The sequence below is a fragment of the Crotalus tigris genome, unplaced genomic scaffold (genome assembly GCF_016545835.1).
Source record: "Crotalus tigris isolate CLP2741 ecotype Arizona unplaced genomic scaffold, ASM1654583v1 scf7180000024280.1573445, whole genome shotgun sequence".
In the NCBI taxonomy this organism is placed as follows: Eukaryota; Metazoa; Chordata; class Lepidosauria; order Squamata; family Viperidae; genus Crotalus; species Crotalus tigris.
The window spans coordinates 533,253-545,526 of record NW_024100452.1 but is presented as its reverse complement, the minus strand read 5'-3'; the positions used below and the strand labels follow the sequence as shown (position 1 = coordinate 545,526).

The 12,274-nt window shown below is 35.9% G+C and overlaps 2 protein-coding genes across 17 annotated transcripts in view; one reads left to right on the top strand and one right to left on the bottom strand.

Moving 5' to 3' along the window:
- The window catches only part of FRY (FRY microtubule binding protein), a 195,884-nt gene extending 191,315 nt beyond the window's left edge, over nt 1-4,569 (top strand). For all 15 annotated transcript variants that reach the window (XM_039323584.1, XM_039323583.1, XM_039323576.1 and 12 more), the window contains 3 exons: nt 436-546; nt 2,712-2,914; nt 3,801-4,569. In XM_039323584.1, the coding sequence (XP_039179518.1) occupies nt 436-546; nt 2,712-2,914; nt 3,801-4,059 (573 nt within the window). In that variant the 3' untranslated portion in view covers nt 4,060-4,569. The remainder of the gene's footprint in view (nt 1-435; nt 547-2,711; nt 2,915-3,800) is intronic.
- A 1,570-nt stretch (nt 4,570-6,139) lies between these two features.
- Nucleotides 6,140-10,954, bottom strand: ZAR1L (zygote arrest 1 like). 2 transcript variants are annotated; one of them, XM_039323587.1, is made up of 4 exons: nt 10,168-10,954; nt 9,233-9,325; nt 8,645-8,719; nt 6,140-7,799 (listed from the first exon to the last, which is right to left on the bottom strand). In XM_039323587.1, exons 1-4 carry the CDS (start codon nt 10,879-10,881, stop codon nt 7,656-7,658), a joined length of 1,026 nt encoding a protein of 341 aa, XP_039179521.1. In that variant the 5' UTR covers nt 10,882-10,954; the 3' UTR covers nt 6,140-7,655. The 2 variants fall into 2 exon arrangements, with proteins under 2 accessions (XP_039179521.1, XP_039179522.1); XM_039323588.1 differs by lacking the exon at nt 8,645-8,719.
- Nucleotides 10,955-12,274: the final 1,320 nt, after the last annotated feature.

The following is a 12,274-nucleotide window of genomic DNA, read 5'->3' as shown; positions in this document are numbered from 1 at the left end:
TTGCATTGAGATGAAATAGATGAAATGTTAAAGTCATTTGGGTAATGTTAGTTTAATAAAAAGAAATGATGTAAGAAGAGACTATATCATAAAGTTTAATAAGACTCAGCATTTCAAGTCCTACAAGATAGAGCATCATTATTAACTTCATATTGCATGGGAGTAAGAAAGAATGGCTTGCAACTGTGTTCATGGCCGAGGAAAAAATTATATCAGGGATAACTGATATAGAGGCTTATATTTTAGCAGCTCTGCTGCTCTAATTCATCATCAGCCTAAAGAAATATTAAAACAAATGATGTAGAAATAGCATACGATACTCATAATAGCTTCATATTGTTTTGTAATCCTTGAGTTTCTGTTGCAAAGCACATTATGGAAAAATCCAAGCTGTCACCTTTTAATAGTAATTATCTCTTCTACTATTTTTTTTAGCAATTGGAACTGTGTCAGAGATTATATAAGCTGCACTTTCAGTTGTTGTTGCTTTTTCAGTCATACTGTAAACTCATCGGACAGGTGCATGAAGTTAGTACAATGCCAGAGGTATGTAGCAAGAAAAAAAAAACAGAAGCATTTTTTTGCTGGAGTAATTGCTATATTCTTCTGATTAATGTTTATTTCTTTCACCAACCATACCAGGTGAATTTTAAGTGAACAGTAATGAACATTTAAATTTCGGTGGACAAGTATTATAATGGAAAGAATAATTAAGAAAAATGAATAAGAATTAAGTATTATTTTTACCTCCTCCCCCAGTTTTTTAACTGTGTAATGCCTGTGTAACAGTCCCCCCACATTTCGTATTACAGAATTATGGGAAAATTCTTGTGCCAATCACACTGCTATATTTGTATTGGGCCCCTGAATACATTATGGTCTGCAGATTGTCTATTAAGCACTCTCTTTTAAAATTATAAATGTAGAAAACTTTAGAGCATTTTGTTAATTTTATGTAAATTGGTCCCATTTAAAAAAAAAGTTTCAATATTTTTTTACATATACATTTTGCTTCTCCTTTATACAGAGAGAGAGCTAAAGTCAGTATGCAGATCATTCTCTACACCCCATTTTTTCCCCACAGGAATGTTGAACAAAATATTGGCAAAAAGTGACTAATGTAATATCCCTCGGTTGAATTTAATGGCTGAGTAAAGACTTCCCTACCCTAATTTTAATACTGAAACTATAGTATTACAGTAAGCTGCATGTAGCACATAGTGGGCTACTCTTAAATAGGTTTGTGGCATTGTTTTTTAAAAGCATACAGCTCATCTAAATGCTATATATTTATTCTTCAAGTTAAAATTCAACATTAATCATGGAATTATGAAATGGTAGAATCTACTTTTCATGACAGGATAACAGTATTAATTTCCTTGGAATTAGTATTTTTGTCCTATTTTTGTCGAATATAAAGCAGAACCTAGCCATCTAGACGTGTAACGTGTAACCTGCAGATAGAATTACTGATGAGGTGCCTTGACTTCAGACCTCAAGGAATTGATGTTTAATTGAAATAATCTCAATACAGCCTTTTAAATTTAATAGTACTGGTATCAGTGGACCCAACTGATATATAGTTGTAAGTTGCAGTCTACAATAACATATTGTTATAATTGGTTTTCATGAAGTCAGAAGCCAACACCTGCGGTATCTCACCTGATTTTAAAAACAAGGGAAGTAAAGTTCGATGTCACTTTAACAGCTTCATCTTATGAGATTTTTCAGATTTTTTAAAAATTATTGACACAGTTTTTCCCACCTAAATTTATAGAGAGTAGACTGTATAAAGGAGGTTAAAAAAAGATGGTAACAATACTGTGTATTGTGGGATTCATGGCCCAGAAATCATGGACCTAAGCAGAGTTCACCTCATGAAGCCACTCCCAGAAGTAGAAACAAAACCACTGGAAAAGAGTGTGTTTTATTCTGATAAGGGATGCCATGTTTAATGAGATTCACAATCCATTTATTCCACTCTCACAAAATACAAACTTGCAAATGAAAGGCAGTGTGGTTTAGTGGTTAAGATGCCAGACTAGAATCAAAGAGCTGCAGGTTCTTTCTCAGGCGTGAAAACCAATTGGATAACCCTGAGTCAGTCATTTTCTCACAGCCGCCAAACAATGACATAACACAGTATAAGGGTTTGCAACAAGCCAACTGAAGAACAAAACCCTTCTCACATCATGCATTGATCTTGTAAACTGGGCAAATATAATACAAATGAAGTAGACTCTTTAACCAAGCTAGACCGAGGCTTAAAAGAAATAATAAGATAGCATGAAGTACTGTGGAATATATAGATCTTATTTTAGAACAGTGGGGTTGAAATGCTAATGCTTAGAGCATTGATTTTAGTTTTAAAAAATCTTAATAAATCCATAAAGTTGGATTCATATCCAAATATTTGAGCTTAATAGGGTAAATAAAATTTTATTTTACTTAATATCTATTACATTTTTTTAAAGTAAGAATGAATTTACAATATATTTTCTTTAACTTGTAAAACTCCCTATATTCCTCCCCAGGTTTTAAAATCAGGACAAGATGTATCAAATATATATTTCACTGCATATTTTTAAATTAATTTTCATGTGGATATTGTTCCTCCTAATTTAAATAATTCATCTGTCCTTGAATTTTGCGTCTTTTATATGGGAGGGGGAAAATGTACATTGCTAAAAATGATTTTTCTTCTTCCACAGCTGCTAAATATGTCACGAGAACTGAGTGAGTTAAAGAAAAACCTTAAGGAAGCTAGTGCTGCCATTGCAGTTGATCCATCGATTATAGAAAGTGGTACCTCTGAACCCATGTTCACTTCTACAGAAATAGCTATTCAATTTATGCTAGAGTGTCTGAAAAACAATGAACTTGGAAAAGCTCTACACCAAATAAGAGAATGCAGGTATATTAGAATAGATGACTAATGTATCATATTTCCTATTTTCTTTGAAAAACTATCAAATACTGTATGTTTTTACTGAATAATACTGACTATTATTGCTGAATTTATATAGATGGTTCCAGATTAAAGGGATTCATTTCAATTTAATAATTGAGAAATAATTAAAAGGTTCTGTGCTCCCATTGTTCATCAGGTTTCTTTACATGTTCAAAAATGTTATAACTTTGGAACACAGTCTATTATCTCGCTTAGTACCTCGCTTAGAGAAATGAAGGTTCTGTATTGAAATGAAAAAAAAAATGAAAAAATGAAAATGAAAAAAAAAACTTTCTTGATCACAAATTAAATTTTGCATGTTGAAAGGAACAAAGTTCTAGTATGTTATGCCAACTTAGTGGTGAACATACTCATGTATATCTACTGGTTTTGTCCACTAAACTATCTATGTCTTGGTTTTCAAGCTTCTTTTGCATGGAATACATACATGAGATAGTACCAAAAGCCACCCCCCTCCCAACCCCCCCCCCCAGCATATCTGTTTGGTTTGAATTACATTATCTTATAAAACCCAACGGGTTCATACAAATAAAAAAGAGAACCTGCTTTACACAAAAAGCCAGGAGTTTTAAAGTTACTTTACTAGGTAATAATGAAATTTCTTCCTCTTCCCTCAAAGGAGAAAGAGAAATCTTGAAGAGGAATCTTCTTAAATATGTTGCATGTTGTAATTCATGCCTTTGCATTTTCCCTTCTTTTTGTGATATCTATAACACTGGTGGTTTTTTTCTAACTTTTTTACATGTTAGGCACAGAAATAAAGAAATGGGATTTCATTTGCGTTAAACAGCATTTCAGTAGCATATCCTGTACTTTTGTTTCATTGCAGGAATTTATGGCCGAATGACATTTTTGGAAGCAGTTCTGATGATGAAGTCCAAACTCTATTGAATATTTACTTCCGGCACCAAACACTAGGGCAATCTGGCACTTATGCGTTGGTAGGCTCTAACCAAAGCCTGACCGAAATCTGTACGAAACTGATGGAGCTGAACATAGAAATCCGGGACATGATCCGGCGAGCTCAAAGCTACCGCGTGATCAATTCTTTTCTTCCAGATTCCAGTGTCTCTGGCACGAGTCTCTGACAAAAGTCTTGTGCCCTCTACCTCTTTCAGGCTGGGATTGCTTCCATGCTGGGATGAGATGGTTCAGTGCATTTTCAGCTTTAGAAAGAGTTGGTCAAGTCATAGCCAATCTTGTCACTTTTACAATATTTTCCAAGAAAAGTCGGGCAATGTTTTCAGAGTGCAGTCATAATATAAGGACAAAGATAGCATCAAATCCTTTGTTCTGAACTACACACCCAAATGACTTTCACAGGGCAACTGCAATTCACTACTGAAGAAGTGACTTCCTTACATACCAAAGACTACTACACTGAGCAAGGCTTCCTTTCTAACAAATAGTTTTAGATATCAAAAGTGCAATCTCTCCTTCACTTTAGGATTTTTTTTTAGTTTTGTACATTTATTCCTTTGACCAAGTTATTAAAAACAGGCAGAATGAAGCTTAGCGACAGGATACTGAAAGACTGTCACTGCGAAAGCTGAGAGCCTCTGCATATGAAAATTGTTGTAAAGGACTACAGATGTGCACTGTAATTTAAATATGATTAGTGTATCTTCTAAATAGGGAAAAAATAAGCTGCTACGAAGTACATTTGTTGATGTTGCTAGGCTACTGTCTTGGAAGGTACTAGATCCTATTTCATGAGGTCTGTTATGAAGACCCAAGTACCTATGAATGGACTAAGATTTTTTTTAAAAAAGATTTTGGCTGCTTTTTACTAGAGAGTTGCTTTTATGTATATTTATATTAAGAATGCTGGTCTGGCATAAGTTGTCATTTTGTAGAAAAATATGTCTGATTTAAATTCTTTTGAACTGGTACATGCATCTTTTAATTTTAATGTACATTTGGAATATAACACTGAAATTATTAAGTACAGATCAGATTTACTTTCTATTTTCAAGTGGGGGGTTGCTTATTAGTAATATATGTTCCTGTTTTCTGGTAATTTTTTTTGCACTTACTGCTGTAAAAAATTAAAATAAGTGCATGTAAGTTATTTGCACATTTGAGACACTTTTATTCCAACATTGTGTCACTTATTCACCCTGTAAATACATTTAAAGCAGTGGTTCTCAACCTGTGGGTCGGGACCCCATTTGGGGTCGAACGACCATTTCACGGGGGTCGCCAAACAAGGCTGTCCACCATTTTTTCCCCTTTTCTTTGGCCATGCCCCTGGCACCCGGTGATGTATAAGTGGTTGGGGGTCACCACAACATGGAGAACTGTATTATGGGGTCGCGGCATTAGAAAGGTTGAGAACCACTGATTTAAAGGTTTTTGTGAATTTTCTTTTAATATTTTGATCATTAGATCTCAAATATAAAAATCTATATATGTATGTGTGTGTGTGTGTATGTACATGCATACATACATATATCTATATACATACACATTAGTGTGTAAATGTACTAAATTGTAATGGGTTTATGCTATAAGATATATGGAAACAATTCTGTAAGAATATTTTGAAATCAGGTTCTTTTTTAGTTGGGCTTGAATCAACATGTAAATTAGTCCACCTTTTATGTGCTCACTATGCATCCAAACATTAACCTGCACAAACTGATATAAATTTAACAAAATTCCTTAAAATTAATGTATTCTTGCTCAACTGGTTCTCTCTAAGCTTTGTCAATCTGGTGTCTTCCAGAGATGTTGGGACCATTAATATCAGAATTTCTAACTAGAGAATATACTGGAATTCTGGGACTTACAGTCCAAACAAGTGAGAAAGGAACCAGGCTAAAAGGGCTTCTGCAAATATATAAAAATTGTTCTCCCTTCCGCAAAACAGTAATTTGAACATATGTAAGAGAAGCAAAGTATTAGTTTGAATTGTAATGGAAAGTCAAGCTGTTAAGAAATACATATTATGTTATGCAAAATGTAAGTGTACTTATTCTGTAACACCACGATTGAGCAGAATGGGCTCTATAGGTATGAACCTCTTCCTGCTGGATTGTGCCACCTTTATTATAGAAGCCAACTTAAAATTTCATTTCCTAAAAGTGATTCAAACAGGAATTAAAATAGTGTATCTTTCATTCAGATTATAAAATCAACATGTCATTTGCTAGGTATTTATCTTGGTTTCTTCTCCCTATTGAGTTGGAAGAGAGACAAGCTTTATGCTTAGTGACTAAGGCCTACCATAATCATATGGATTTGGGGAGTATTAATGGGATATAAAATTATTTTTATTGCTTATAATCTTGTGTGGCAAGTCCGTGTCAGCTAACCCTCATGAAAGCTAACATGAAGTGCCTCTTTCACTGTGTGACTCGAGTGCTGCCCTACTCACTTAGTTACTATTCTCTTAGAGGAATGCTTTGTAAGAGATTAACAAATGTTTCTGAGTGTTAGTAAACCTAATATAATTGAACAGATGAAGTTTATGTTTCTTCTTCATTGTGCTACTTATCAACTCGTGTATAACCCAGGTTTAAACCAACACCATCATTTTTTTAAATGAAATGTCAACCTATGTACATATATCTAAGAACTATCAATCATGCATAATTGAACTATGTTTGCAACTTTACAACTTGTGTTGTTTTCAGTATAATTTTGCTACTATTTTTATTATCTAAAAACCACTGGAAATAACATGGAAGCTTCATTTAACCATCTATTTCCACATCTCTTTGCTAAAATGCAACAGAAATGGGTACAAACTCATTGCACGTGCAACTACTCAGGTTACTTTTTTTTTTGCATTAGTATATGAAATAGATATGAAAATCTCAATTGTTTATGAAGAGTGGCCAAATCTTATCAATTTTTTCCTGTTTTTACATTGGTTTGAAATTCCATATTTAATCTATAGTGCTATGAAAATTAGTATACATCTCTTCTAATATAGGCCTAATCATTTTTTTTTTGCAAATTAGTTTTGAAAGTAATGTCCCTCCTAAGATAAAAGTGCTAAGATGTAAATAATTTAACACGAGCCACAAAATTCAAAGTACATTAGCAATCTGATATTGTCTTATATTATCAATACAAAATACCTAAGTAAACTAGTATGCTCAGGTATTTTTTCCTGTGTAATTTCAACAAGACAGACAGGCCATCTGATACTCAGGAAGACTACTGTGCTTTTTATTCCATTTAATGATTGTTACCCTTATCATATAAATCCATTACATAGTCTATTTTCCTTCAGTGATTTAAAACTTAAGTTCATGTATAGAATGCCTCAGTGAATATGAAAGTATACTACTCAGTCTTCATCAAACTTCGATAAGTTCAATTATATTCAGAATCCTGAAAATATATCACTGTTTCTACAAAAAGATTGCAGGAATATAATGTATTGTTTGCCAGCTTTAATCTGGCATGTAAAATTCCTCTTAAGTTTTCCACCTATTTCTAATTAAGAATGTCAGCTTTCCCATCTCTTTTTAATGCTCATCAAGGGAAATACAATTTAATTAGAATTTAAGTTTTATTAATTAGGCTGTACAGTGATAAATTACAAATATATTTTAGCATTGCAAACATCTTTAGTCCATTATCCATTGCCAGGTCAGAATCCTAAAGTCAAATCCATATTATGAAACAAAGTGCATACCTAAATGCAACCTCAGCATACAAACTGCACAGATCAAACAATGTATTTGAAGCTGTAGGTGTTGTCGCAAGATAATCTTTTGCCTTTACAGCGGCCACATAGCTCTTGCCGGTGGGGTCTCTTGAGATCAATGTGCCTTTTTTTCTGGGGACAGGAGCAACGAGTCTTTGAACAGATCTTAAGATAACAAACTTTAATTAGTAGAAGAAATCAAAAGTTTCTTATTCTTATTTCAAAGTTTATTTTGGTTCTGATTATACTTAGTGATCTTCTATAAACTTTTGAACTATAAAAGATGAAAAATATTCTATTAACTAAGGTACAAGTTAATCCTATTGCACAAATGTACCACAGATGCCAAATAACATTAAACAAAGATATACTTTCATAAGGATAAGCACCTACACCCATGTTGAACCAGGATTAAGAAAAGTTTTAAAAATGGCCATACCCTATATTTTTAATTGTGTAGTTAACAACCATCCTCTGAAATTCTCTAATCAATTCCTGAGGTAGTTTTGGTTATTAAGAACAAGGAAATGAAGCATCTGTTATTATCCATACTTATTGGTGAATAGTAAGACTTAACAGTCATCAGAGGAAGAGAGTTCATTCTTCTAATAATAAGTCCAAAAGTATCATTTCACAAAAATGATTACATTACATACAAATGATTTAATTTACTATAAATGTAAGTGCCTTACAGTTCAGAAGCAGCAACCTTCCAATTTCCATGGGCTGACTGACCTGACATTCTGCCTATTATATCCAAAGTCTGTGAAATGATAGCCTTTCTATGAGAAGTTTCAAAGTGCCACATTTATTGCCATTATTTGTTGAGGTGGAGAAGATAACTTATGGAAGTAAATTTGTCTCAGTGAATTGTATTGTATATTACAATATTATGATTCAAATAGTTTTTTAATACATTGCAATTTGTAAGCCAGAAAAAAATCCAAGTTTTTCTCTTTATACTTCTTTAATGTGTTAATAGAAGTTGCTGAATATCAAGTCTTACTTACATGGCACTGAATTGCTTCTACTTTATAAGGATTAAAGCTCTTCTGGCACTTGCGACAAAGCTGCTTAAAGTATACCTAAAAATGAAAGTGCTACATTTGAGGGGAGAAGTCTCGGATCAGAGGATCTTTAAAATGTAGCAGCAAAAAATTATACATTGCAGCACAACTGAACCAAAACTCATTCTGCCAAACAGACATTAAAAGGTCTTACTCAGCTCATTTTATGATTTCCCATTCATTTAACATTGCATGATTTAACCCAAAGCAAAAAAAAACTGATTCAGTGTATTAAAATGTAACTATAATTTATGTTCAGAGAAAGTGAACAAGAATATCATGAACTGTGAACCAACAACATGTTGCCTTACAGCATTTGCAATTAGTCACTGCTATAGCTAACAGTAAAAACTGCACAAAAACATCACTTCCAGTTTACTCCTCTCATTCAATCAAAACTGAGCCTAAAAAGATTCTGCATGTTTGAGATGCAGTTACATTTTCTAACATGCAGTCCAGACATTGAATCCTTTTCTGAAATTTACACCTTAAACAATAGAAGCAACTTTTCCAATGTTCCCTTAAACATACCTTATTGGTTCCAGAAATGCACCATACATAGGCACTTTCCCATCTGGTCTTGCAATCCTTGCAGTGGAAATAGCCATATTTCTGTTCTAAGAACTGCAATTGAAAGTTGTTCATGAACAGTAAATTACTAAATTTGCTTTGTAAGATTTTTAAACATTTACTTTAATCCATTAACATTTAAAGCATACTTTTTAAATGCAGAATTCAAGAAAAAAATCCTATTCACCATATATTTACCTTGCTCTGTAAGCATGAAAAAAAAGCATTCTCCAAATATTAAGATAGCGTTATTTCTGGCCAAATACTCTTTTGTTCTACTCCCACAGCCAAATGCTATTCTATTTTGACATCTTCAAGAACTTTACACCCATTTTTCATTCAAGAGTGAAGTTACCCCAGTAACAATTACAGTACTACCCCAGAGAGAAAGGCTACTAGCAGAATCCTAAGTACTAAACTCAAAAAGCCAGAAGTACAGGACTATAAAAAGTGGTCTATATAATTCTTAATCCCAACATCTCTTGCGAATATACTATTAAATTCCATGCCTGTGTTTGGGGTGGGATGGGGACTCAGAAACCTGACAAACGTTACATCCTGGTTGTATTCGCATGTTCACCATACTTGTTGACTGGTTCATTTAAATGTCAGGCCTTGGCCCAAGACACTAGCGCAGTGTTTCTCAACCTCAGCTACTTTAACTGACGGGATTCAATTCCCAACTGGCTGGGGAATTCTGGGAGTTGAAGTCCCCACATCCTAAAGACGCTGAAGTTGGGAAACACTGCTGTAGGCAAAGACAGGCAGCCAGGGTGCAGTTAACACACTAGTTCTTCCACGGCGTTTTGAAAAACTCCCCCTTCCCGCTTTCATCAAAGCGAAGGGATTTCTAACCAAAAGCGCAGCGTCCAGCGGAAAACCACCGAGCCGCTCACCTGGAAGGTGGTTCGTTTGCCCTCTTCGGCGAGGTGACTCCCGCCTTGCCCAGCCTCGCCTCCTTTTCCAATCAGCTGCTGGGCAGAGTATCCGGCAGCGTGGCCCGGCAGCCAGTCCTCGGCTCCCGCCTTCTCTTCGGCGCCTCCGTCTCCCTTCTCCTCCACGGACGTTCCCTTTTCCTCGGACTCCTGGTTGAATTGTGGCGAGGCCGGCCCTTGAGTCGGCACCTTCGGTTTCTCCGCCGTTTCGGGCAAGGTGAAAAGGCGGCGGCCGAGCACGGGCGAGTAAAAGCCTGGGAGCGGAGGCTCCCGGCTGAGCCGGCCCGAGGGGCTTTGAGGTCGGACGGCCTGGAGCGGCCGGGATCCGAGCGAGCATTGCACCGAGGCGTCCGCCCGCGGGTTCACCTGAATGCCCACTTCTTTGGTGTTGGCTTTACGGAGCCGCGGGGTGAGGCCCGGGCTGACGTGCGACAGCAGCGCCTTTAGCTGCGCTCGCTTGTAAGTGTCCAAATAATCCGGCGAAGACACCGGAGGAGTCGAGGAAGGGGCAGACAGCACCCCTCGGTAGGGATTAGAGATGCCGCCACTCTTGCTTTGCTTCCAGCTTGGCTGCTTCTGTTTGGGCGGTAATCTCGAGGCCACGTTGTGGCTTGGGGTAAAGCTGCTCCCATAACTTTGATAAACGCCGTAAGGCGGATAAACGAAACGCTCCATGTTGGGACAGGGAGCCTGGTTTAAGGGGAGGCTTCCTGCCTGCCCTCTCTTTTATCGCTCCCAGGAGTGCCGGTTGCAATTAGTGCTCATTACTAGTGGCGAAAAACAATAAACGCTCTTCGTTAATCAAGGAACAGTTGTACTCATTACGCTCGTAAAGTACGTTTGAAATTTAAGCGCCGAAGTTGTGGGGAGTCTACAGGTTTGAACCCACAAACAATAAGGTGCAATCGCGCCATAAAGCGCTTCCACTAAATGTTTGCAACCAAGAACCATTCATGATGGATGGATAGGTTTTGGATTCAGTTGGCTGTAAATGGAAAGATGAAACTACAACTTGATTCAGCAGCTCCCTTGAAGAAAAAGGGTTACTTTACCGAAAATTAAGCCGTACCAAATTATTAGGGGGTGGAAACATTTATTCCAAGATAGCACATTGATATCATTGAATTTTGGAGATGCAATCCAATAAACATCTAATATTGGCCCAGTTGCAGTATAAAAAACTATTCTTCACAAACCTAGTTATCCAAACAGCATTGGTTCTTTTGGTCAAAATGTGATTTAGTGTGCTGTGGAAATCCAAACAGAGTTCAATTATTTAATTTGTTCTGTGAATCCAGGCAATTTGACTCAATAAAGTAAAACTATGGGCCCTTTGTTTGCCTGAATGTAACCAATCCCCCATTTGTCAGAAAGCAACCTGGCCAGATTGTTCAGAACCTGGATGGTTTGTTAGTCTTTTAAACAAGTGAGCATATTTCAACTAGCATTGGCTTGTTTTCTTTCATGTGTATTTCTACCACTTTTGGTGGAATATATGCATGCTCTAAAAGGCTTTGTGGAATTTTATGATTAACATATTGCTTAGTAATATGTTAACTCTACATTTAACTTTTAAGTTAACAAACTTTAAAAACATACAATGATGAGGCATATTGTGGAAGCCATCATGTTGTAGATATAGGTCTCAACTCCAGGTTTTACTGGTCACAATTAACTATGTTACTATAATGTACTAACACACAATAAACCACTTAATGGCTCATTGTTCATGCATCACACTAACTCTTAATGTGATGTTTGGTTTTGGTTAAACATTGCAATTTGTTAAATAAGTTTATGCTGCAGAATCTTAAATTTTAATGTGTGTAATGACTTCAGACTTTACACAGTATGTAAAATAAAATCATATTGTGGCTTAGCATCCAAACTCATTCAGATTCAATCCCAAAAGCATACCAGTGACTTTGAATTAGTCATTCACAGTATAACCAACTTCAAAGTGTCTAGAGATTCTTAATCATCCAGGTCACGGTTATCCCAAAAATGCTTTTCCTAAAGGCAACTGGACTTTCTTGGGGTTTTTTCCCTTGAAAATGTTTGGTGTCTC

Coding starts and splice junctions, on each gene's coding strand:
- ZAR1L (XM_039323587.1), bottom strand. CDS start 10,881: ATGGAGCGTTTCGTTTATCCGCCTTACGGCGTTTATCAAAGTTATGGG. Junction 8,720..9,232: donor GCATTTCTGGAACCAATAAG/GTATGTTTAAGG, acceptor TTTCATTTTTAG/GTATACTTTAAGCAGCTTTG. Junction 7,800..8,644: donor TAGAAGCAATTCAGTGCCAT/GTAAGTAAGACT, acceptor TGTTATCTTAAG/ATCTGTTCAAAGACTCGTTG.